At 51.7% G+C, this 25,991-nt stretch overlaps 6 protein-coding genes across 6 annotated transcripts; 3 read left to right on the top strand and 3 right to left on the bottom strand.

Moving 5' to 3' along the window:
- Window positions 1-270: 270 nt before the first annotated feature.
- On the top strand, window positions 271-2,631 carry catA (catalase catA; the record flags this gene model as incomplete). Its single annotated transcript, XM_041688684.1, has 3 exons — window positions 271-504; window positions 567-879; window positions 932-2,631. 3 exons carry the CDS (start codon window positions 271-273, stop codon window positions 2,629-2,631), a joined length of 2,247 nt encoding a protein of 748 aa, XP_041542444.1.
- Window positions 2,632-4,633: 2,002 nt separating this feature from the next.
- On the top strand, window positions 4,634-5,573 carry AKAW2_40363A (GPI anchored serine-threonine rich family protein; the record flags this gene model as incomplete). The annotated part of the gene is made up of 4 exons (XM_041688683.1): window positions 4,634-4,685; window positions 4,749-4,827; window positions 4,896-5,030; window positions 5,096-5,573. The coding sequence occupies 4 exons, from the start codon at window positions 4,634-4,636 to the stop codon at window positions 5,571-5,573; spliced, it is 744 nt and encodes a 247-aa protein (XP_041542443.1).
- A 1,114-nt stretch (window positions 5,574-6,687) lies between these two features.
- AKAW2_40362S (alpha-amylase) lies at window positions 6,688-8,801 on the bottom strand (the record flags this gene model as incomplete). Its single annotated transcript, XM_041688682.1, has 8 exons — window positions 6,688-6,721; window positions 6,794-7,055; window positions 7,105-7,324; window positions 7,382-7,402; window positions 7,472-7,495; window positions 7,556-8,166; window positions 8,229-8,657; window positions 8,723-8,801. The coding sequence occupies 8 exons, from the start codon at window positions 8,799-8,801 to the stop codon at window positions 6,688-6,690; spliced, it is 1,680 nt and encodes a 559-aa protein (XP_041542442.1).
- Window positions 8,802-9,527: 726 nt separating this feature from the next.
- AKAW2_40361S (alpha-amylase) lies at window positions 9,528-11,250 on the bottom strand (the record flags this gene model as incomplete). Its single annotated transcript, XM_041688681.1, has 2 exons — window positions 9,528-10,184; window positions 10,240-11,250. The coding sequence occupies 2 exons, from the start codon at window positions 11,248-11,250 to the stop codon at window positions 9,528-9,530; spliced, it is 1,668 nt and encodes a 555-aa protein (XP_041542441.1).
- Window positions 11,251-16,058: 4,808 nt separating this feature from the next.
- Window positions 16,059-23,583, top strand: ags1 (alpha-1,3-glucan synthase Ags1; the record flags this gene model as incomplete). Its single annotated transcript, XM_041688680.1, has 5 exons — window positions 16,059-16,415; window positions 16,469-16,644; window positions 16,706-22,675; window positions 22,755-22,960; window positions 23,021-23,583. The coding sequence occupies 5 exons, from the start codon at window positions 16,059-16,061 to the stop codon at window positions 23,581-23,583; spliced, it is 7,272 nt and encodes a 2,423-aa protein (XP_041542440.1).
- A 1,170-nt stretch (window positions 23,584-24,753) lies between these two features.
- Window positions 24,754-25,928, bottom strand: AKAW2_40359S (carbonic anhydrase; the record flags this gene model as incomplete). Its single annotated transcript, XM_041688678.1, has 2 exons — window positions 24,754-25,382; window positions 25,910-25,928. The coding sequence occupies 2 exons, from the start codon at window positions 25,926-25,928 to the stop codon at window positions 24,754-24,756; spliced, it is 648 nt and encodes a 215-aa protein (XP_041542439.1).
- Window positions 25,929-25,991: the final 63 nt, after the last annotated feature.

Below are 25,991 nucleotides of genomic sequence, written 5' to 3'. Positions count from 1 at the left end.
GGATGGATCTGGGGAAGAAAGTGGTCACGGTGACGTCTCGGTCGCAACGTCATGGTTACGTGCCAGACAGCCAATCCGACCACCCCCATTACAGAGGATGTTTGACTGGCTCGCAGAACTGGGAAGCGCTCCGATAATCATATATCGTTTATACATAATGTACGCTCGCCCCCCCCCCCCCCGGTCGCTGGAATTGTTTTGTTGTCATCCATCAGCTTTTATCGGATCCCCTATCACTGGCTTTATTCACAGCAACCCCACAGTATCACCATGGCCACGGTCATTGCCGAAGGGCTTGAGAAAGCTCACGAAGCCGTTAAGACGGCCTCGTCTAAGAACAAGAAAACGGTCGACTTGGAACGCGACCTGGTCGATGTCACCACTGAGCAGCGTCAGACCACCGACCACGGCGTGCCCATTAGCAATACCGACAATTGGCTGCGGTCAGTCGACGACCATCGCACAGGTCCATCGTTGCTAGAGGATCAGATTGCGCGCGAGAAGGTACTTCCACATGCCTGTGCTGATTATCGTGGAGAGGTATGCAGTGGCTGATCGTATCCTAGATTCACCGATTCGACCACGAGCGGATTCCCGAGCGTGTCGTCCATGCCCGTGGAACCGGCGCTTTCGGAAACTTTAAGCTACTCGAAAGCTGTGAGGACGTGACCTATGCCAAGGTCCTAACTGACACATCGCGGAATACACCGGTCTTCGTCCGCTTTTCCACCGTGCAGGGCAGCAAGGGAAGCGCCGACACGGTGCGTGATGTTCGTGGATTCGCAACCAAATTTTACACAGACGAGGGTAATTGGGACCTGGTTGGAAACAACATCCCGGTCTTCTTCATCCAGGACGCTATCAAGTTCACTGATTTCGGTACGTCCATCCCAATCCATTTTCTTACCCCTGACTTGACTAATTGGCGCAGTCCACGCTGTGAAGCCTGAGCCCCATAATGAGGTCCCTCAGGCACAGACCGCGCACAACAACTTCTGGGACTTTTGCTATTTGCACCCAGAAGCCACTCACATGTTCATGTGGGCCATGTCGGACCGCGCCATTCCCCGGTCCTATCGGATGATGCAAGGGTTTGGTGTCAACACTTTTTCGCTTATCAATAAGGAGGGCAAGCGCCACTTTGTCAAGTTTATTTGGACGCCTCACCTAGGCGTGCATTCATTCGTCTGGGATGAAGCTCTGAAGCTGGCGGGTCAAGACCCGGATTTCCACCGCAAGGATCTGATGGAGGCCATTGACAACGGCGCATATCCGAAATGGGATCTGTCTATCCAGACCATCCCTGAAGAGAAACAGGATGACTTTGAGTTCGACATTCTCGATGCGACCAAGATCTGGCCAGAGGATCTGGTTCCTCCCCGCACCATTGGTGTGTTGGAACTCAACCGCAACGTGGATGAATTCTTCCCACAGACAGAGCAGGTTGCATTCTGTACATCACACATTGTTCCCGGTATCGACTTCTCCGATGACCCTCTTCTTCAGGGCCGTAACTTCTCCTATTTTGACACCCAGATTAGCCGTCTCGGCATCAATTGGGAGGAGTTACCCATCAACCGCCCCGTCTGCCCCGTGCTGAATCACAACCGCGACGGTGCCATGAAACACCGCATCACTAAGGGTACCGTCAACTACTGGCCCAACCGCTTCGAGGCGGCAAAGCCAGACGAGCCTGCTCCTCAGGGTGGCGGCTTCGAGTCATACCCCGAGCCGGTACAAGGCCGCAAGAGGCGCGCGTTGAGCCCCAAGTTCCGCGAACATCATTCCCAGGCTCAACTCTTTTACAACTCCATGTCGGAGCACGAAAAGCTGCACATTGTCAAGGCTTTTGGGTTCGAGCTGGACCACTGTGATGACCCTATCGTCTACGAGCGCCTGGCCGGCAAGCGTCTGGCGGAGATCGACCTGACCCTGGCGCAGCAGGTGGCGGAAGTCGTGGGCGCCCCGATTCCCCAAAAGGCGCTCATGGCCAACCACGGCCGGAAGACGATCCATGTTTCCCAGACCGAATTTCCGCCCAAGTCTCCGACCATCGCCAGTCGGCGCATTGCCATCATAATTGGCGACGGATACGACCCGGTGGCCTTCAAGGGCATTCAGACCGCTGTGAAGGTGGCGGGTGCTCTGCCGTTTGTTATCGGCACCAAGCGGTCGCCCATCTATGCGGACGGAGAATCGAAGGAGACATCGCAGGGCATCATCGCCGACCACCAGTACGATGGACAGCGATCGACCATGTTCGATGCCACGTTCATTCCCGGTGGCCCGCATGTGGAGACGCTCCGGAAGAACGGGCAGATGCGGTACTGGATCGCCGAGACATTTGGCCACCTGAAGCCACTGGCTGGTACAGGTGAAGCGGCCGAGCTAATCAAAGAGGCGCTGGGTAGCGTGCTGGACGTGCAAGTGGCCACCAGCTCCAAGCCACAGCCCGTGGAGTGGTATGGCGTGGTCACGGCCGGTGGTGTGCAGAAGCCGGAGAGCTTCAAGGAGAGCGTGCAGATCGCGAAGGGCGCCAAGGATTTCGTGGGCATGTTCTTCTACCAGATTGCGCAGCACCGGAACTACCAGCGCGAATTGGATGGGCTGAGCTCGACGGTTGCCTGGTAAACAGCCTCAAATCCTTTCAACTCGGATGAGGGTGTAAATTGTCATGACGGAATGGTCTGGGTTCATGAGAAATGAGTAATTAGTTGCCTGCAAATGTATGTTAGGATAATGACTACTTAATGCACTTATCAGAAGGATTGAAGTATACCTCGTAAGAGTAATATCTCACACCACCGAATCATCTTCGCGATGCGTCAAATACATTACAATCGGATGAATTGTATCACGTCGGGCGCCCCTGACTGTTAGTAGTAAGCACTTACCTAGCTAACACAACATGTGTGTAGCAACCCTGCAACAAGGGCTGGGATAGAAGATTCAGGATGCGAATCTTCATACGGATTACAACCGGTTGTCAGCGATGAAGATTTTAATTCAGTGTTATATGTAGTGGTCCAATTTAGTAGATACTAGCATCCGACACTCCCCACCGTCAACCCAAAGGTCAATACCTGTTCAGAGCGTCGCAGATAGATGAATATGCGTCGATAACCTAAGTTGTTATAGTTAAATTACATATTTAACGGTCCACAGTACACAGTCACAACCAAAATCCGACCAAAGTAAACTAATGCCATCCGTCTGAGATACAGATATTACCCCGCTCTACTAACTCCATATTTTCAATCGGGCGACAGTAAATAGATCGACAATACATTACATTTTACACTTACATCTACTGCAAGTGAGGGTGTGTTGCACAGTATCGTTCCTTGTGCAACGAAATCTGCAATTCAGGGGAGGGGGGAGGGGAAAGGGCAGTGCCAGCCACTCAATTTCGGCTTTATCAGGGAATACGAAGACGCGGAGTTAAAAAAGGTGGGAGGGAGGGTTTCTTTCCCCCATTGAACAAAGAGTCAATCGTGCTGTGTTGATTGGGCGGGGAGATAGAGAGTTAAATACTATTTATGAAGTTGGTTAGTGTCTCTTGATTTAGTTGGTTATGGCTAGTTACAAAGTGGTTAGATGGTTAACCGCCAGGCTCGATAAGGCACCCAGTGGAGCCCCCTTGCGTCCAACAAAAACAAGTTATTGTGTGAGGATGACGAATTCCAACATTGATAAGGAAGGAAGCACAAAATGCGACGTGGGAAGCAATATAGGAGGTCTACTTACGGGGAGGTTAGGATGGGCTGATGGGAGGGGAGGGACTGTTAGTATCCTGTGCTGGTCGAGATTTTGAGTTTGGACCTGAGCAGTTGAGGATTAAATTATTATTATTTTTATGCATGGGGGAATCTCTGCCAAGATGGGACTACGAGCAGTGGCGGTGCGAGGAGAAGAGAAATTAATTGGAGATATGGAGTAAAAGAGAGGGAGTAAGAGCGAGAAAGAGACCGAGGGAGTGTGATTCTGACAGGTCTTTTCCGCTCTACGCTACTCTTTCTTTCCTTTTTACTCATGTTCTATCCGCATAAGCTAATAGCCCCATGCGTTATCAATCGAGTGTCGATTGGTCCACGCTGCATCCTGTCCACCTGAAACCAGTCCAATCCTGCGCCAGCATCAATTGCCTGTCATCAGAAACCTCACCATCCCCCGTTCGCCCCGTTCCCTGGTTCCTGACCAGTCGGCTATATATAGCATGCCTGTTTTTCAAAATGATCCAAGAATTGAGAAGCCGCCCACTCACAGACCATCGGGGGATCTACTTGACTTAGTGTACTAGCAAGTAAGTAGTAGTAGCAGTAGACTGGTTGGTGTTCTTGTTGTCATGTAATGGATTCGGTTCATTCTCCGGGATTCTCTTTGGGGCGGCTAAGACTGAACTGAACTGAACCCGTTGATTGAAGTTTCGGTCATCTCGGCCCTAAACTAACTAGCAGTATTTGTGAGACACGATGGCAAACTGGATACCCATAAACACTTCTATTTAACCAGGGTCTCCTCCGACATTTTTCTGTCTGTCTTGATTTCTTCCATCACTCTTCTATCATTCTTCTATCATTAAATTTCCAATTGATACCCTTTCCCCTTCCCTCGTTTATTCACCTCTGCAACCATGCGTCTCTCTTACGCCGTGTCTCTTCTGCCTCTGGCTGCCTTCGTCGGCGGTTAGTCTACCCTCTTATCTTCCCGGTCAATTCGCCGATACAGTCATCTAACTTTCTCTCTAGCCCTTGAGGTCACCTCCCCCAAGAAGGGCGAAGATGTCGATCTCTCCAGCTCTTTCACCGTGACCTGGGATACCGTCTCGTATGTCCCGTCCCCTCTTTCCCTTATCAGCCCTAAATCACCACATAGGTACTAACCACCATGCACAGGACTGACCCCTCCACCTTCGACCTCTACCTGGTCAACAACGCCGTCTACCCCACTGTAGAGAAGAAGGTCGCCTCTGATGTCGACACCTCCAAGGGATCTTACACCGTGTCCGGCCTGTCCGGCGTCACCGATGGGTATGTTCCTCCACTTCTCTACATTTCATCCACCATCACCACCACCATACTAACAACGAAAACAGCTCCGGCTACCAAATCAACCTCCTCTCCACCTCTTCCACGAACAGCGGTATTCTCGCGCAATCCGAGCAGTTCACCGTCGAGGGTGGTTCCAGCTCCACCACCACCGCCAGCGCCTCCATGACTACCTCCGCCTCTTCTTCTTCCTCTTCCTCTACTGGCACTTCTACTGGTACTGATACCTCCTCCACCTCTTCCTCATCCTCCACTGGATCCAGCTCCATCACCACTGCAAGCACCAGCACAAGCTCCACCTCCAGCAGCAGCACCAGCAAACTAACCACTACTACCTCGGGCGCTAACACTCTATCGACTACAGCCTCCTCGACTCGTTCCGCCTCTGCCTCGGGTACTTCTACTGCCTCTGCCAGCGGTACCGAGACGACTGCCCCCGTCTCCACCGGCGCCGGTATGGCTCTTACTGCGCCGATGTCTGTTGCTGCGGGCTTGGTGATGGGTGTTGTGGCTATGCAGTTGTAAACCATCCCCAAAGCTTTCTATTTGTGGATGGCTGAGATGTAGTGCGGTGGGGGTTGAGGTGGAGGTGAGGATGTGAATGAGTGACGGAGTTTCTCTTCTCGTCTATCACCTAATTGGTGATTTGAAAGCAATACCGCAAGTCTTATTGCTTGTATAGATACATATCTTTTCTAGCCAAGCTAGTTATTACTTAATGGTTCTATAGCATATATCCATTACATTACTTTATTTTATCACCGAAGAAGATCCTTGTAGATGGTATCCGTGGTTCGGCATTCTTTCTACAAAGTAGTAAAGTAGGCTTTAAGCTGGATGGAATGGACTAAAATCCTTGGATTGTTCGTTCCGTTCCATGCGACCGGTCGAACCATGTGCGGTGCACGTTAGGCAGCGAGAGAAAGATTGAGAGGAAAAAAAAGGACATCCATGGCCCGGCAACTCCTACCGAAGAATAGGCAAGGTAGATAGAATTCCCAATTCAGAACATGTCCGAGAGAGAACCCAATTACTACAATGTGCACCTTGAGGTGTTGCTGATCCATGGATTTCTCGGCGCTGGATGGACCCTTTCGGGAATGTACCCGACAGTCAGACACAACCCAGACCCTGTAGGGCCATGGCAAATACCAGAAATCTTAGTAGAATTTGCTGGATTTGAAAAATACAGGTAGGAAGTTTCGGATGCTGGTCACGGTATTGTTACCGTTTGTCGGGCAGCACCGAACGGGTTACTGCATTGGGTAAAGACCTTTGAGGGTCGGTGCCACGGACGGAGACCAGTTCAGAACCCTTTTCTTCTGGTTTTTTTTTTTTTCTTTTTTACTTCGCTTGGATGGATGGATTATTTTTGGGTGAGATTGTGTCTTATGTCTTGGGTTATTTTTGTGTGTTTTTCTGTGTGTGTCTTGGAAGTATTAGAATAGATGGAGTTGTTTAAACTAGTTTGTGTGGATATATTATTCTAGTGTCGTCTGATTATCTTGTCACGCTGTCTTACTATAGTAAAACTAGTCTAATAAATAGTTACATATTGAGAGTAATAATATACATCATGTCTTAGAGCACATGGATACTAGGACCATCTTCATCTCAATAGTGGTCCATCCTAAGTCAGCTAGCATGCTCGACTACCATAGATATCGACGTCACTATTCCAATATCCCCTGTGTCAGTTTCAAACATCCAACCCGAATCCAGCAAGAGTAAAGGTAGAGACTTACAAAGGCTCCTTCATACACCCTCGGCCATCCGCCGCACTATCCACCCAAACACCCACCCTCATCCCCTGGACCGGAAACTCCCCGTACCCCATCTCATCAACTACCGTGACAGACGGGTGATCATCGTCTCGCTGCAGCAGATCCGTCCACTTCTCGCCGGCGTGTTTCCGACCCACGTACATGCGCTTCGTGGCTGGTCCGCCGTTGCTCATGACGCAGGCCAGCCCGGAGGGGTGAGCGGCGTTGCCGTAGCGGATGAAACCTTTCATTTATTAGAGACTGCATCGCAGAGAGGGAAGGGACGGACTTACCAATGCAGTTGGGCTGGTCAAAGTAGTCTTGCTGTTCGCCGTAAGCATACCATTTGCGCGCACGCATGAGAATCGGGAGTTGGCCTTCGCAGGCCGGGACTGGAGACTGGCCACCGCCGCAGCTGCCGTAGAGGTCGCCGTAGAAGACACACGGGTGGCCTCCTTGGCGGAGGAGGATTAGGGCGTAGGCGAGGGGTTTGAAGGAGGGTTCGACTACGTTCTGATAGATGTTAGCTCGTTACTAGTTATCAGACACTTATTGAATGCATGTACTCACCTCGAGCATTTGCCCCGGTTGCTAAGTTGTCACATCAGTTCAGCACTTATCCATGTACCATCGTCACTCCACAGAAAAATATGTACTCACCGTATCATGATTTGTAACAAACGTCTACACAAGACGCCTCATTAGTCTTTCCAAGTCCACCAATCAAGACAAATGATAACTCACCAACGCATTCCCCGGCCTAGCCTCCATCAACGTCCCCTTCAGCACGCCTCTCAAATCCGCCCTTCTGGTCCTCGACAATCCTGAGAATCTCTCCACCAGCGGCACATCCACCACCGCAACCCGATACTCCATCTCCTCCAGATACCTCAGCAGCGCCCTCAACTCCCCACTCCAATACTCCCCAATGACAAACACCTTCCTATCCCCCGCCTGACTTCTTACACAATCAATAAACTCCCTCTGAAACCCCGTCGAAAAATGCTTCGCCGCATCTAACCGCATCCCGCTCAACGGCAACACAGACATAATCCACTTCGCCCAGCGTAACACATCCTCCCGAACCTCCGGGTGCGAGTAATCCAGATCCGCGAACATAAGGTAGTCGTAGTTGCCGTTCTCATCTGTGCCGACATCCTGAGCCCAGTTCTTGTCCGGCCGGGAAGGGTCCAGGATCTTGTAGATTGCTTTGCGTTGGTGGGCGTCGTCCCAGTCTACACCAGAGAAGTGGTGCCAGTGGTATTGCAGCGGGCTGTAGGTAGTGCCCCGGCCGGGGAAGGTGAAGGATGTCCAGCCTGCAATTTCCTGGGGATCACCATCTTCGATATCTCGTCCTGAGAATACTAGTCAGTAATCATGACACTCACGCACGATAGACAGAAATGGGGAGAAATACGATCATCACCAACCCTCACACCCTCGAACCTCTCCACGCCATCCGCCCCAGCCTTATGATTCAACACCGCATCCCATAATATCCCGACACCCAGGGCACTCGCCTCCCTCACCAGATCCTCTAATTCTCCGCGTGTACCCCATTTCGTCCCCACCGCTCCCTTCTGATCAAACTCCCCCAGATCATACAAATCGTAGATATCATACCCATTGCCGTTGGCGTCCATGCCCTTGCATCCCGGCGGGATCCAGATGCTGGTTACGCCGAGGGAATGGATAGCGGGCAGGGCATGCTGGAGTCGGCGCCAGTGGCTGCGCTTATCTGGGGTGTTGGGGGTGGTAGGGACGTGCCATTCGAAGGCTTGAAAGAGAAGCGTGTTTTCCGTAGGGGAGTGCCATGACGGAAGGGATTCTATGGCGTTGGCTTTTTCTATTGATATGTTATTACTATGGGTTGATTTCTGGGTAATTGGGGGTGATTGGGTGATTGCTAACCCTCTATTTGCTTTTGGGATTGAGTTTGGGATTTGGTGCGTTGTCGCCGGGTTTTGAAGCATGGGAGGAAGCTGAACATTTTGTTTGTTTGTTTGGGTTCTTGTTCTTCTTGTGCTTTGGGGTATTTTGTGGGTTTGTGGTGGTGGTGAGGAGTTTTTTTACTGTGGCGAAGAGGGAGGGCTTAGCTAGGAGTTTACTGTGTTTGTGTCCATGTAGCTTGGATGGAAGATGGATCGTAGGTGAAGAGTAGATTGCAGCGACGGAGCTGAGCTCACAAAGAATGTTTAGAATAGCTAATGTGCCAACACTAAGATTAGCTGGCTTAGCTAGCTAGTCAGTTAGTTAACACGTTGTGCATGACTTCAGTTCAATTTTCTATGGGTCCTGAAGTGGGCCTTTTTTTTCGCTGATGACCGAGTATTTTTAGCTCGGGCGGTTGTGTTCGGAACCCTACCGAGGCCGAACGGATTTGCCTCCAGATTAGTGTTGGGAGAGGATCAGCCAGCCACGGTGATCGTCAACAGCTGTGGGATGCAGGTACCCGTTTTGGTCATTGTCTGGAATTTAGTATGTAGGTGATCTACATATATTGGTTGTCTCTATTCTGTTTATTGCTTAGTGCTGGATGACTAGTAACTAGTGTGGGAAAAAGCGAGACGCGGTTACCGCGAGTATATGCAGGTGGTAGTGAATATTGTGAAGTAAATATATACAAAATACTAGGTAAGGGTATCGTTACTGCAAATACATACAAAGAACACTGAAACAGATAATATATCTCATCCCATCTGTAGCTATCAGCATATTACCACATCCCCACAAGCAGACCCGCCACCACAGACAGCACCAGAGAAAGCAAAGCATTGGAAGCTGCATCGGTTCTGATGCCCAGCGACAAAGCAGCCTCTGCTGCCGCTGCGCCCTGCGTCTTCAAGGCAGCATAGGTGACATTCGCGACAGGGAGTCCGCACAGTCCACTGCCGGGCATCAGATCCGCCGGGAAGAACACGCGCGGCTCTCCTTTATCCATCGGAACCACGAGTTCACTCTGGGCATTGACCGTGTAGTTGATGCAGTTCAGAATCTCCGTCACGACCGTGCCGCCCGTGAAACTCACCGGCATCGAGAGGTTGTAAGCGCTGCTGTTGGTGCCCTGCGTGGATAGAAGCATGACCACTTGCCGGCCTTCGACTCCCTTGCGGAATCCCAGTTCACTGCCACCCTCGAAGACGGGGTACGTCTGAACATCCGGATAGTGATTGTCGAGTCGGTAGGCGTGCTTCCGGATGGCGTTCAACTTGCCGATCAATTTGTAGAGCTCGGCGTCGGTGTTGTACTCAGTGAGCCAAATCGCTTCTCGGTTCTTGGGACTGCCGGGGCCATCCAAATGCTGTTCCTGACCCTGATAAATCATGGGCACACCATCGGCAAGAAGAGTGAATGTGAGGATATTCTTCGCGAGCTAATGGGACAGAATGTTAGCTAGCGAATGCGTTAGAGGGTTCAAGGGTCCATACAGCCATGTCCGGGTTCATGCTGGCAAATCGTGCGACATCGTGGTTTTCGGAGAACGAGGATAAGGCGGTCACATCATGGCAGGAATTCTTCATCTCCTGGACTTGAGTGGCCAGGGCGCTGGTGTTGCCCAGGGTGAAGGCCTTCAACATGGCGTAGTAGACGGGATAATTCGGGAGACTGCCGATGTAGTTGTTCTGGTAATCGCAGATCGTGCTGACCTCTTGCTGCAGCACTTCGCCGGTCATGAAGATATCCACAGCATCGCCGAAATTCTTCAGAAAGCCTGGGTTCACATGTTTTGCTGCATCGATGCGGAGACCGTCAATGGAATAGGTGGATATGACATCCTTTGCCCAGTTGCTTAGCGTTTCTTGAACCTCGGCATGCTCGGTGTACAGATCGGGCAGGGCCACAATGTTATCACCGGTCTGGCACAGCTGGGCATTGGTGTAGTTATTCCAGTCGGTGATCTTACAGTACGGATGATAGTAAGACGAGCTGTTGAAGGGGGTGAGGGTTGAATAGTCGATGTGGGTAGCGGGGTCGGAGCCATTGGTGATGTAAGCCATGTTGTTGATGACCGTGTCCATCATCAGATACATGTCGCGAGCATGCAGGGCGTCACTCAGATCGAGCAGATCCTGGTGCGTGCCAAAATGTGAGTTGAGGGAGTATAGATCCAAGGGCCAATAGCCGTGATAGGCTTCTCCATACTCCACGCGACCTTCGACGTTTTCGATGATAGGGGAGATCATGACGGCATCAAAACCCATTCCCTGGATGTAATCGAGGTGGTTGATCATGCCGCGCCAGGTGCCACCACAGTACAGACCCTCTGTGGTGTTGCAGGGGGAGGTGGTTGAGCCATCCGTACGCGCGAAGCGATCCGTCATGGTCTGATAGATGGACCGAGACTTCCATTGCTCAGTGGTGGCGGCCAGCGACGACCCCAGCCAGCCAGCAAGATAGAGGACCCCAAGCCCGTGTCGCAGGGCTGACATTGAGACCATGGCTACAGTCACTGGAAAATGTAAATTATATCAATGATACAGATGCTCACATGTACCTGCCGAGCAACTGCGGGGCCGAATTAGAGACACGATAAGACGAATGTGGTATGCTGGGAGATAGCCGTTTACGCTAAAAGGAAGGATACGGGCTCGGCAAGAAATGAAAGAGTGACAAAAGAAGTGGGACCCAAATGTAGAGAAAGAATGGCGATGGTCAGATCCAAAGGAAGAATGAATGGCAAGGGAGAAGCCCAGGAAGAGGGGTCACTTCAGTGATGGATGCATTGGTTGATGTGACGAGAGCGAAAGAATGAGCGAGGAGGAAGGAAGGGAAAGGAAAGGAGAGGAGAAGAGAGGAGAGGAGAAGGAGGAGGAGGAGAGAGAAGAGGGGAAGCGAGAAGAAGTGGAATGCTGGGGAAGAGCTTGACTGAACATCAGGTGCAGGTGCAAAATGCCGGTGGAGCGAGCAGTAAGGGGACCTCACTAACTGCATTCAGGCCGGATCCCCTGGATGGGATGATAAACAGGTAAACTAGCCTGCTTTTTAGTTCAATTCGAGAGGGGACCAATGAGTGTGCAGTGCAGTGCATCTGGGTTAGTATCATATAACCTACTTACTCAAGGTGGCGGGGGAAATTGCCAATCGGAGAAAAAGGTATAGATTGATTAATCCATTATCCTCCTTATCATGATCACCACCATCCTCATCTTCAGCCATGTGTGAAAGGCATCAGAGGCGTCGCCCTGATCCCTCGAACCCTGATCTTTAAGATTTTCCCGGAACCCCAGGGCGACTCCCGCGCAGGACCAGGAACCATTGATCCCTGCCGGTGGTGGCACCGAGGTTCCTGCTTGCAGCTCCCCCAGATTATTTGACTAGAAGATACCACTTCCTGGTTTGCCAGCTTGTCCTTCCCATTGGCTTCAAGAGGGGGCATTTCTCCTCAACCACCCCCCTGCAGATGTCACCACTGGCGTCAACGGTGGCACGAGTTTTCCGGCGAAGGAATGGCTTCTGATTTCTCCAAGACCAAGCCTGTCACGCCGCCACGAGCTGGGGCTAATGCTTCTGCCAGGCACAAAGAGCGGCAGATGAGCGAACCGGCCATTCCGATGGGTCGAAATGGGGAAGAAGAGGGGGCCAGTGAGACATGTTCTTGACTAGTAGTTTAGTAGAACCATTCTGGTGTCTGCCCTACTTGGAATCTCCGGAAAGACACCGTTTTAGGCTATTTGGTGATCCAATGAAGATGGCCAGGGACTCCACCGCTAAACCCTGACCAAGTGAAGACTAGCCAACTAGTATAATTAGTTCATCAGGGGAACATTGTATTGTAAGCACTCGAGAATATGTGAGACAGTCAGACAACAGCGGATATACTGGTCCGAGAAAGCACGCAGCTGCTCCAAACCCCAAAATTTGGGCCGGAGATCGCGTGGTGGACAAAGGGGAAATGAGAACGAGGGCAAAGCTTGGCTCATTTCTTCTCGCCGTGTTCCTTGACGGGTGACCCCAGATGCTTGGCAGGAGATAAGTGATTGAGATATTTTCCTCGTCTGCATAAGTTGACTGTACTTCATAGACTTCATATCTAATGCAAGGTTCAGGCACACAGAGCAGCCCGATAAGAGGAACAGCCTGTCCGAGAGCAAATTTGATTTATCTTCTCATTATTCCTTTTTCCAGGCGAGCCAAGGTCCAACCGCCAGGGTCTTGGCGGCGGGCTTGGCTGGCAGGATTGGGAAAAGCGGCGTTGCCCGAATCAGCAGCCTGAATTTCAAATTACCATCAGAAGGCTGCAAGTTTCACAATACTGACAGTACCTTACCGCCAAGTGGGGGCCAGGAAGCAAGAAAAAACAGGAAGAAATCTTATTATTGGAAACGGTGGTGTTGCTCGGAAATTTTCTTGTTCGCTCTTGGGTGATCTCTGCCCTGGCTGATAATCATTTTGCAGGAGACCATTGGCCCGCGAGGGATGGGAATAAAACCAAGTAAGACATGCATGGCCCGATTTCTCGTAGTGTGGTGTATCCGATCAGACCTTTAGCAGAAATCAGTAGTAGTCACCACTTAGGTACTTCGTTAGTCCTCCGCGAGACCCAAAGAAGACTAGTCCCGTCTATCTATCTCGGTTCTGTGCTGTGTGAATTGTGAAAAGATAGCACACCGGGATGCCAAGGGTCCATCTAGTAGAATCTAGTAGACCCCTCTCTCCAAAAACCCAAGGTGGCTGCCAGCCTCACGGGAACCCGACCAAAGACCATCCAGATTTGAATCTGCGATCCCGTAAATCCTTCGCCGGAGACCCACTCCCGCCTGGCCAGGATGGCCTCCGTGGCTCCAACAAAAAACTTTCTGGCATCTTACTGAGTTGTGTACCTTACGGGTCTGTGTGGTCTCAATGGAGTGGAAAGTACTTAGTAGTATGCTTCTGCAGGGGCGAGCGTTGTTTATGGATGACATGTTTATCATTCCTCAGGCCCGTTGGAAAGAAAAGAAACTAAAGTGGCAAAGCCTGCGTCAAAATTTCCTGTTTCTTATTTCCTGTTATTTTTGTGTTTTTCTCTTCTCCGCTGCGAGGGAGCGAAAAAAAAAAAAAAAAAAAAAAGTGACACAGGGGCTTGGCAGTCGAACCGGGCAGAAGAGCCAAAATAGCAGGCAAAGAGTGCAGGGGCCCGCTCTCGGTCGGTGACAGCTTTCTGGAAACTTTCAACCGGTCAGGATCGCTTCGGGATCAACCACGGAATCATCTCCGGGCTATGACTGGCTTGTCGGTATTTTTGGACTTTTTTTTCGTTTCTTTGCCTTTCTTTTCTTTCTCTGACCATTTTGCAGTTGGAGGCCCGAAGTCAACGCCACGGAAGTTGGCGGACTGAAGCTGATTGGGAATACTGTTGCCCCCAAAAATACACACACACCATATTCAGGAACAAACACACCACCAAGCCCGCTGCATGCATGGGATGGCTCACCTCCCCCTTCTGCGAGTAAAGGGCAGGAGATAACGCTATAGGTCTGACCCTCTACACCAGAAAAATAAATTATACGAGAAATGACTACCAACTACCACCACTCTTACGGTATCAGCACCATCGTTTTTCTCCAGTATACTACCACTAATAGACTACTAGCCGAATCCCAGTCCCTCCACCACCAATCGGGAGGGTCCGCCCTTATCAGACCCAAATTTCCTCTTAAAGAAATCGAGGGAAAAAAAAAAAATGAGCTGCTTGATGACAGTAAGACATCACCTGCACTATTGTGTAGAGTGTCTTAGAAGAGGGCCAATAGAGTTTTATCGTTACCGAGATTGGTTGCACGCCACCGTATTGCTGCCTCTTCAGGTATCGTTTGGCTTGGGCGTGAATACGACCTGGCACCCTTGGCCTAGTAGAGATTACCGTCAGAAGCAGCAGCAGCAGCTGCTGCTGCTGTAGCAGATGAAGGGGTCTTCGCCTGTTTCCCATAGTACGGAAATGGGCGATGGGAACAATAAGGAAGTCCTCGGAGGGACCAGGGAGGGTCCAGTTTTCGGGGGGACTAAAGGGAGGCGCGAGACTAGATCTCAAAGGGGATTGGTGAGGGCCTGGCGGTATCAAGTGGGCGGAAGAACCCTTCTTTCAAGACATTCAGTGATCCAGTTCCAACTGCCCCTTGAGTTCCACCGTAAAATGCCTACCGGTCCGAGAGGAAACCTACTAAGTAAGTATCTAACGGCTCCGAATAGCCTACTTACTACTATATACGAGAGTGGCCCATGTTTTTTTCAATGGGATGGCTGTCGGACCACCCAATGGTCCGCTTCCGTTATTCATTTTTATTCATTTTCTCTTTTTTCTAACCCTTCTAAATTTCCAATTTTTCAATACTTCTTTTTTAAATTCCCTCTTTTGGTCTTTGCACCGCACTGCCGCGGTCTAGTCCACTCTCAGCAGGCAAAAAGTATTCCGTCATAGCCAAAGGCAAGTCGCCCCTCCCTCTGGCTCTGGACAAGGCTAGAAGTCCCTCCGGCGTGGATTCGATAACTTACTTACCCCCGGGGAACCAGTCCTATACGAGTGAGCTGGCACCGGGGAGCCATTCAGAGTGGTTCTCCAGTCAGCTTGGGGTTATTATTAGCAAAATACACATCGACGAGACAAGACGAGACGTCTCGTCTGCTTCTTTTTTCTATTTTTCATTTCATCGATCCTTAGTCCCTTCCCCTCGATCCACTATCGCGGATATCGATGTGTGCCCCCAATCCAGCCTCTCATTGCTGAGCCTCAGCATCGCTGCTAGTAGCTCAGTATCTTACTATTAGTTGGACTGATTAGCTTTTTTCTCCATTTGGCTTTCTCGCCTTTGTCCCCATCATCCTTCCCCTCTGACACTTTCTCCTTCCTCCTATTCCTCGTATTATCTTTTCTCTTTCTCCTTCTCTCTTCCACTTCCTCTTCTCCCCTCTCTCGCTGGATCCATCTTATCTCTGATCTCATGCATCGTTTCTTGTTTTGATTGTTGTTGCATTGTGATTCCCCATAGATTTCACTCGTTAACGAAGCGTCCTGTGTTTCTCTCGTTATCTGCACGCTATCTATCGCTCGTTATCAGTCGCATTCATCATCCACCCAACCGACTATCATTGAGTGACCTGCCCAGCCCAGCGAAGAGAGATCGCAGTCAACCGTGGTGACGAGGCAGAAACCATTCTTTCTCCCCAGCTTTTGGCCAACTCAACAATCTCGCATTGACCTGGCCCTACGTCTTGTTCCTGGTTTGTTGACCGGTGGTCATCCCGGGTCGACTCGACCTTCCCACCCAGCATGAAGTGGGCTATCTCCGGCACGCTGCTCGCCTGTTTCGCAACAACAGCAACGGCCTGGCCCTACGATGAGTCCCTCGTCGACTACAACTTCAATCAGAACCAGTCCGCCACTAATCCGGCGGACTATTGGGGAACATGGCCCAATCACACCGGGGACTACTTCCCCTCCCCGGACAATTGGCGCTTCCCTGTCTATACCCTCTTCCTAGACCGCTTCGTCAACGGTGACCCCACAAACGACAACATCAATGGCACTCTGTTCGAGCACGACCTCCGCTCGAATCAGATGCGCCATGGTGGTGATGTTGCCGGCCTGCTGGACACCTTGGATTACTTGCAGGGCATGGGAATCAAGGTCGGTCTCCGTGGCTTGCGCGATGCTGCGATTAACTACTAACTTTCGTTTAGGGCCTCTATCTCGCCGGAACAATCCTGATGAACCAGCCCTGGGGATCTGACGGTTATTCGGCTTTGGATACGACTTTGCTCGATCAACACTATGGTAACCTGCAGACGTGGCGCAACGCCATCACGGAAATTCATAAGCGGGGGATGTATGTCATCTTCGATAACACCATCGCAACGTAAGTTAACCGCTGCCTTTTTCTCCCCCACACCCCAAAAATACTCACCTTCAATGTTTAGGATGGGCGATTTGATCGGATTTGATGGCTATCTGAACACTACTACCCCCTTCTCTGTGAAGGAACACCAGACGGTGTGGAAGACTGACCGCCGCTACGTGGACTTCGACATTGGCAATGACTACAACGAAACATGCGATTACCCCCGCTTCTGGTTTGAGGATGGCTACCCTGTTCAAGCTTCAGTCACCGAGGAACTGGTCGGATGTTACAATAGCGACTTCGACCAGTATGGTGATATTGAGGCCTTTGGTGTCTTCCCCGATTGGCAACGTCAGCTGGCCAAATTCGCCTCCGTTCAGGATCGACTCCGTGAATGGGTTCCCTCGGTGCGCGAGCGTTTGATCCGCCACTCCTGCATTATTATCCAATCCCTCGATATTGACGGTTTCCGGTACGACAAGGCGACCCAGGCAACCGTTGACGCTCTCGGAGATATGTCCAATGCGTACCGCGAGTGTGCCCGCGCCGTTGGAAAGGAAAACTTCTTCATTGCGGGCGAAATTACTGGTGGTAATACCTTTGGTTCTATCTACCTGGGCCGAGGTAGACAGCCAAATCAGTTTCCTGACTCGGCGGAGGCAGCCATGAAGCTGACCAACACTTCTGACGCCCAGTATTTCCTGCGTGAAGTAGGACATGAGGCGATCGATGGCGCAGCCTTCCACTACTCCATTTACCGAGCGCTGACCCGCTTCCTGGGCATGGATGGTAATCTGGCTGCCGGTTACGATGTGCCGGTCGACTGGGTTGATGCCTGGAATCTCATGCTGCAGTCGAATGATCTGGTCAATGCGAACACCGGCAAGTTCGACCCCCGCCACATGTACGGGGCTACCAACCAGGATGTCTTCCGTTGGCCCACTGTGGAAAAGGGCGTGGAGCGCCAGTTACTTGGATTGTACATCACGACTCTTCTGCTCCCCGGAATCCCGCTCCTTCTTTGGGGCGAGGAACAGGCGTTTTACGTTCTGGATGCCACGGCATCCAACTACATCTACGGTCGGCAGGCCATGTCTCCTGCCACCGCTTGGAGGGATCATGGCTGTTTCTCCTTGGAATCGTCTCAGTACTATAACTGGCCCATTGAGTCTGGCCGCCAGGGCTGCCATGACCCCACGGTGGCCTACGATCATCGTGATCCGTCTCATCCTGTGCGTAATATCATCAAGCACATGTATCAGATGCGCGAACAGTTCCCTGTTCTCAATGACGGTTATACTATTCAAAAGCTCTCGAACCACACCGAAGATGTGTATTATCTCGGTTCCAATGGCACAGCCACCGAGACAGGACTCTGGTCCATCCTCCGTGATGTGAACGCGGATGTGCAAGATTTGGGTTCGGATGCAAACAACCAGCCCGTCTGGTTGGTTTACCACAACACGAATCGCACCATTGATTATAAGTTTGACTGCTCGGATAATGATACAGCTCTCATTGCCCCCTTTGATAGTGGCACCTGGGTCAAAAACCTGTTTTACCCGTATGACGAGCACCAGCTGATTGATTCCCCCACTAAGTTGGGATTGAACGGATCGACTGCATACAGTGGCTGCTTGGCTAATATGACCATGGACGCATATGAATTTCGGGCCTACGTGCCTAAAACCCGCTTTACTAAACCCAGACCGATGATCACGAAGTTCACTCCGGGACACGATGTCCCGATCCGCTCGACCGTGGCACCGAACGCAGACGAGAATGTGGAGGTCGAAATCTACTTCTCCGAAGAAATGGATTGCGACTCGGTGACAAAGTCAATTACCCTTTCATCGTCGACCGAAATTGGAAAGGTCCCGTCCGTCGATTCTAACAGCGTCAACTGCAAGTCAGTTCCCGCCACTAACACCAGCTGGACCGGCCAGATCCCCGGGGTGTGGCTGTGGGCGGCCAACCTGACAGGCGTTTACAACGGCATTCATCGTCTAACGGTCAACAATGTCAGCACAGAGAGTGGGAATGCGACCACCAATGCGGTCGACCATTTCCTCTTCCGCATCGGCCAGATCGATAATCCCATGATTTTCACCAGTGCGAACTATTCGAGTAGTTTGCTCCATGAGGAATCCAACGGTACTCTTTTCATCCAGCACCACGCCGCTGGTGCTGATAAGTATCGCTATTCAACCAATTGGGGGACCACTTTCTCCGACTGGCTGGACTACAAGGGCGGAAATGACACTATTGAGGAACTCGAATGGTCGGGAACCAAGAAACAGTCTTGGAAAGGGAACCATGTTCGCGTCGAGTATTGGAGTCGGTGGACCGGCAGCAGCGACTACGTCCAAGAGGGAGACGCGGGCTGGGACGAGAAAGTCCCTCGCCGTTTCCCTCACGTCTTTTTCAACGGTCCTTACAACCAGTATGGATATGATGCAGGTCTGGACAACGTGGTCCGGCAGGACAGCGTAGACGGTCTCTGGAAATACCATTTCACCGCGGAATGGCCTGCTCAGGCTCAATTGAACATCTGGGGCATGAACCCTGACGGGGAGCCTGACCAAAGTTGGGTCCTAGGTGACGCTGACAATGATTCCGTTCTCGATCGCATGCCGCCCTCTTCGCTATCCGCCACACTGATTAACATCACTGAACATCCTCCCTCTCCCTACATCTCGTGGAATATCTTCATTGATGACGGGACCATGCGCTTCCAGCTGTTCCCTGTCGGGCATCAGAATACTCAGATCGCCATGTATGTGCTCTTTTGGATCATCCCCGTCATCACGGGCGCAGCCGGTGTGTGGGCTTTCATGAAGTCTTTCTACAAGGTCAAATTCAACCAGGTTGGTGTGAGCGAGAAGCACCAGATGATCCCATTGGCTTTGCGCCGGAAGTTCAAGCGCAATCGTGGCATGGATGAGGAGAACTCAAACCCTCTTATGCGTCTGGCAAACAAGTCCGGGTTCCTCCAGACCGACACGGCGATTGGCGGTGCTGCTAGCGGCAAGCGTCGCATGGTTCTGATTGCCACCATGGAGTACGACATTGAGGATTGGGCCATCAAGATCAAGATTGGTGGCCTTGGTGTCATGGCGCAACTCATGGGTAAGACTCTGGGTCATCAAGACTTGATCTGGGTGGTGCCCTGCGTCGGGGGCGTTGATTACCCCGTGGATAAACCCGCAGAGCCCATGCACGTCACCATTCTCGGCAATTCATACGAAGTCCAGGTCCAGTATCACGTCTTGAATAACATCACCTACGTTTTGCTGGATGCCCCTGTGTTCCGTCAACAGTCCAAGTCAGAGCCTTACCCCGCCCGCATGGACGACCTGAACAGCGCCATTTACTACTCCGCCTGGAATCAGTGCATTGCTGAGGCCTGCAAGAGATTCCCGATCGACCTCTATCATATCAACGATTACCACGGTTCCCTGGCTCCTCTGTATCTACTCCCAGATACAGTGCCTGCCTGCCTTTCCCTGCACAACGCCGAGTTCCAAGGTCTGTGGCCCATGCGGACGCAGAAAGAAAAGGAGGAAGTTTGCTCCGTGTTCAACCTGGATATCGAGACCGTGAGGCATTATGTGCAGTTCGGCGAGGTGTTCAACTTGCTCCACTCGGGTGCTAGCTATCTTCGTGTTCACCAACAGGGTTTCGGTGCTGTCGGTGTGTCCAAGAAGTATGGAAAGCGGTCCTACGCGCGTTACCCCATTTTCTGGGGTCTCCGTAAGGTTGGAAACCTACCTAACCCTGATCCGTCCGATGTCGGTGAATGGAGCAAGGAACAGGCCAGCGCCATGGGTGATAATGTGACCGTGGATCCGACTTACGAAGCTGGACGAGGCGACCTCAAGCGTCAAGCTCAGGAGTGGGCCGGTCTGGAACAAAACCCTGACGCCGATTTGCTTGTCTTCGTTGGTCGTTGGTCGATGCAGAAGGGTGTTGATTTGATCGCCGACGTCATGCCTGCTGTCCTGGAAGCGCGCCCCAATGTTCAGCTCATTTGTGTTGGACCGGTTATCGATCTCTACGGTAAATTCGCGGCCCTCAAACTGGACCATATGATGAAGGTCTACCCTGGACGAGTGTTTTCCAGACCCGAATTCACGGCATTGCCCCCGTACATCTTCTCTGGTGCTGAATTCGCGCTGATTCCCTCTCGTGACGAGCCCTTTGGTCTGGTCGCCGTCGAGTTCGGACGTAAGGGAGCTTTGGGTATCGGTGCCCGGGTTGGTGGTCTCGGCCAGATGCCAGGTTGGTGGTACAATGTGGAATCGACTGCTACTTCTCATTTGCTCGTTCAATTCAAGCTGGCTATCGATGCGGCGCTCAGTTCGAAAACGGAAACTCGTGCCATGATGCGTGCCCGGTCCGCCAAACAGCGCTTCCCGGTGGCCCAATGGGTGGAAGACTTGGAGATCTTGCAAACCACCGCCATCCAAGTGCACAACAAGGAATTGGTCAAACATAATGGTCGACCCTTCACCCCGTCTGGAACTACCACGCCGAATGGCATCTTGAGCCAGCCGTCAAGCCCACTGATGCCCCCGGGAATGCAGACCCCCATGGCCCATTCTCGGGACAGCAGCTATTCGAACCTGAACCGTCTCAGTGAATATGTCACAGATCCGAAAACAAACTACAGTCGCGATATCAGCCCCAGCGGTACTGAAAAGCCGCGGTCCGGTCTGCAACGGCAGCTCTCACTTGGTGTTCGCTCCGGACCTGGTCATCAAGAGCGCCGTGGCCGTCGTGGACGCCAACGCGACAGTATCCCTGAACACGAAGACACCGCCGGGGCCATGACTGACGTTGAAGAAGACCACGAGGATATTGGCGATCAGCAGGACGCGGACGACGAGTACACTCTCACCCCGGCCCAGGTCGAGGAAGGGCGTCGCTTGCAGGCGGTCCAGCAGCAGGGAGTTGGTATGCCCACGAGCCCAGGCATTCGCCGTTATAGTCAAGATTCCTTGCATCCGCGACAGCTTCCTAGCAGCCCTGGACCCGTTCCCACTCCTACACAGAGCCTCCTCCCGCCACCCAGGCTTGGGGATGCCGGTAGCCGACTCAGTAGCGCATCTGTTCTATCTCTGGACTCGGTCGTTGGCACCAAGACGGACTTTAAGCTGCAGAAGGTCGACCCCTTCTTTACGGATTCTACCGGCGAGTACTACAAGGCATTCGACAAGAAGCTGACCGGCTTGAACGGCTCGAACTCCGAATCCCAGCTTTGCATTGAAGAATATCTCATCAAGAGTGAAAAGGAATGGTTCGACAAGTTCCGCGATGCTCGACTGGGTCGCCTGAAATCCCCCGCTTCGTCCGTCTTCCGGGACAAACATGGTGCCTCCCCCGTTGGTTCATACTACGATGACACTGGCTCTCGGGTGAGTGGCGACGATGATCGAGAGTCTCGTGATACGGAAGACGACGAGTTCCTCCTGGGTAAGGATTACGTGCCTCCGACGGGTCTGCGCAAGTGGATGCAGATTCGTGTCGGAGACTGGCCAGTCTACTCGTTGTTCCTTGCCTTGGGTCAGATCATTGCAGCAAACTCTTATCAGGTGACCTTGCTTACCGGTGAGGTCGGTGAGACGGCTGAGAAGCTTTATGGTATCGCTACCACCTACCTGATCACCTCAATCCTCTGGTGGCTCGTGTTCCGTTACTTCAAATCGGTGGTTTGCCTCTCGGCTCCCTGGTTTTTCTATGGTCTTGCCTTCCTCCTGATCGGCTCCGCCCACTTCGAACCCAATTCATTCAACCGCGGTTGGATCCAGAATATCGGCAGTGGATGCTACGCCGCTGCCTCCTCTAGCGGTTCCATCTTCTTCGCTCTGAACTTTGGTGATGAAGGTGGTGCGCCGGTTGAAACCTGGATCTTCCGGGCCTGTCTCATCCAGGGTATCCAGTCGGCTTATATTATCGGACTCTGGTACTGGGGTTCTACCCTGACCAAGGCATCCAGCCAGGGTTTGTTGACCTCGACGAACAATATCGCCAACAGCTGGAAGATGACGTGAGTATCTTCAAGCCCCTGATTCGTTGATCAATCAGCCATCTAGTCAGTCATTCGGCTCGCTAACAATGATCTCCAGTGCCATCTGTTACCCGATTGCAATCTTCCTCTGGGCTGTTGGATTGTTGTTGCTCTTCGGACTTCCCAACTACTATCGCCAGACTCCTGGAAAGGTGGCCTCCTTCTACAAGTCCGTATTCCGCCGCAAGATCGTCATCTGGAACTTCGTTGCCGTCATCCTTCAAAACTTCTTCCTTAGCGCACCTTACGGTCGCAACTGGGGCTGTAAGTCTATCTCTTTTCGCCATATCTTGTCGAATTGGCAAGCTAACTCTATCTCTGCAGTCCTTTGGTCTTCCAACCACGCTAAGGCCTGGCAAATCGTCATCCTATGTATCGTCTTCTACGGGTTCGTCTGGGCGGGCTTCCTGTTCGTTGTCAGCCGCTATTTCAAATCCCACAGTTGGTTCCTGCCCGTGTTTGCGTGCGGACTCGGGGCGCCTCGCTTCATACAAATCTGGTGGGGTGTCTCGGGCATTGGCTACTACCTTCCCTGGGTCTCCGGAGGCTATCTCGGCGGAGCTCTGGCCTCACGGAGTCTCTGGCTCTGGCTGGGTGTGTTGGATTCGATCCAGGGTCTCGGGTTCGGTATTATCCTGTTGCAGACCCTGACCCGCATGCACATGCTGTTCACCTTGATCTGCTCGCAGGTGCTTGGTTCCATCGCCACCATCTGTGCGCGAGCGTTTGCCCCGAATAACGTTGGGCCCGGTCCTGTGTCGCCGGACCCTACCTTTGGAGGAAGTGCAGTGGCCAATGCGTGGTTCTGGGTGGCCCTGTTTTGTCAGCTGTTGGTGTGTGCTGGCTTCCTCCTCTTCTTCCGGAAAGAACAGCTTTCCAAACCTTGAACGCCTTAATGATGTGGTGGTGCGCTTGAGCACCACTGGGCATGAACATTCTACCTACGTCCCCACCATTCCTTTCTTCCTTCCCTCCTTTCCTTCCTTCCTTACCTACACCCCTTGGATATACTTTTACTGTCTGTCATAATATAATCTCTCCTGTATGTATATAGAATATCGCATGATGAACCGGAGAAGGTTTCGGTCGTCTCATTGAATACCATTGTGGGATTGGAAAATAGATCCCTGCAGATTCATCTGCTGTTCATCTCTTTGATCGTGTGAGAGTGTTTCGACTCGTTGAATGTAGATGGCATATCGTAAGAGGTGCTTGATAAGATGCGAGAGGTAGCCTGTAGCCAGTAACTTGTCTTGGGTGCAGAATAGTGAGCCCAACCATCTCTAAAGTGCCGTATGCCTGCCACAACCCAGGAAGGGATAGATTGCTGCCTCAGGTTCTCAACTCTTCCCAAAGGAACCGCAGAAAAGAATGATTTACTAGTGACAAAATAATAATCCGAACAATTATGTTATAATCCAAAAGGAAACCAATAAATTAGTCAAAGATGAGAAAAAGGTAAAAAAGGAAAACAGAATCCGAAAGGGAGTCCCGAAACAAATCCCGCTTCGGCCGGGACTATTCCCGATGTAGACAACCGGGAGCTCCACCGCGGTCCTTCCGGGCGAGGCAGACGAACTAATAATATTGAGAATGCGGGAGGGAGTGGGAAGTTAGAGAGAGAGACACTCTGGAACAGTTGTTCCCCCCTCCCATCCATCTCTCCCTCTCTTTCCTCTCTCTCTTCTCTTGTTCTCTTCATCGTCGTCCTTCCATCTATCTACCTTCTTCCTTAATGTTACTACTGATTGCTTGATCCCACACCTACCACTGCTGTCCCCATCACACACATATACTGTGTAGGACACACAATACATACCCTCTCTCTCTCGTCGTCTACTTGTTTGATCTTCTATCATGAGGGAAAATCCATTACTTGATGAGCTCATCACTCCTGCAATGTGGAATGATCGAAAGATGGAAAGATGAAAGATGATGAAAATGCATCGACATTGGCTAACACTTGCCGTTCGCTGATTACAATAACACAAGAAAGAAACAACAGATGGACTGAACCCGACCCGAACTGACTCCCAAACGAAAACCCCTTCTCCTTCCTAAACATCCACTTTGAACGATGTGAGCCGCGCCTTGATCGCCTCCTCTGACTCGTCCGTGTCCAACTCCCGAAGAACACCGCTTCCGACATCATAAATCAGCCCATGGACCTGCAGTCCACGTTCCTGGATCGCCTCCAACACCACGCTCTTTTCCTTCAACAGCTTGACGCCCTCCAAGACATTCAGCTCGACCAGCTTAAGGTTCGCCTGGTCAGCCGGCAGCGAGTTCAGCAGATCCAGGTTCTTCGCCCGGAGCTGGCGCAGGGGCAGCAACCAGGGGTCCAGGATTCCCAACTGTTTGTTACCCAGGGCCGCGGCGACACCACCGCAGCTGGTGTGACCACAGAGGACTACATGGTTGACGCGCAGGTAACGGACCGCGTACTCGATCACGGCAGAGGAGCTGAGGTCGCCGGCGTGCAGGACGTTGGCGATGTTCCGGTGGACAAAGACATCGCCCGGCTTAAGACCAAGAAGAGTGGTTTCGGGGCATCGGGAATCGGAGCAGCCGATCCAGAGGATCTCGGGCTGCTGGCCGTTCGCGAGCGTTGGGAACAGTGAGGGGTCTTCCTTGGAGATCTGTGCTGCCCAGTCTTTGTTCTGATGCAGAGCAGAGGTGAAGCGGTCTGCGTCTGTATTAGCACAAGCTGGTGGCTTGGTGGTCGAGAAGCAGGCGGCTTGTCGTGGTGGAACAAAGGAGACACGCTGGGAGGGAAGAGGAAGACTGGCTCGTGAACTTGACTGCACCCCCGACCGGGGAGAAGTATGTATTCCAAACCTGGAATACATCCGCTGCAGTCGTGAAACAAGCCTTGTGGACTCCATGACGGTGTGAAGGGGCTATGAGGACAAAGGAATGGACAAAAATTGCAGCACCACGAGGATGAGTCACTGCCAGGGGAACCCAGAGAAAAAAGGACGGAAATCAAAATGGAAGCGCAAGGATATCAATACGTTTGCAAGTTGGCACTCGATGAAGGAACAAAAAATGGTACAGTAACAGAGGCAACGACACGCTGAGATTTCGCTGTGGAGGAAGTTGAGGGAAAAGATGAGGAAAAGGTAAAATCTGTGGGGAGCCGCCGCTTTGCGAGTCTATCCAGAAACGCCAAGAATGGATGGTTCTATTCTGCTGGTGCTGATGCTCACGTACCTGTGCCAGTGGACGCCATGATAACTGATGTTGAAGAGAGATTTCGCAGTGACCTTTCGGACAGTCTTTTGGATTCAGGATA

Source organism: Aspergillus luchuensis, chromosome 4 (assembly GCF_016861625.1).
Source record: "Aspergillus luchuensis IFO 4308 DNA, chromosome 4, nearly complete sequence".
Lineage (NCBI taxonomy): Eukaryota > Fungi > Ascomycota > Eurotiomycetes > Eurotiales > Aspergillaceae > Aspergillus > Aspergillus luchuensis.
This window is presented reverse-complemented; position numbering and strand designations above follow the sequence as displayed.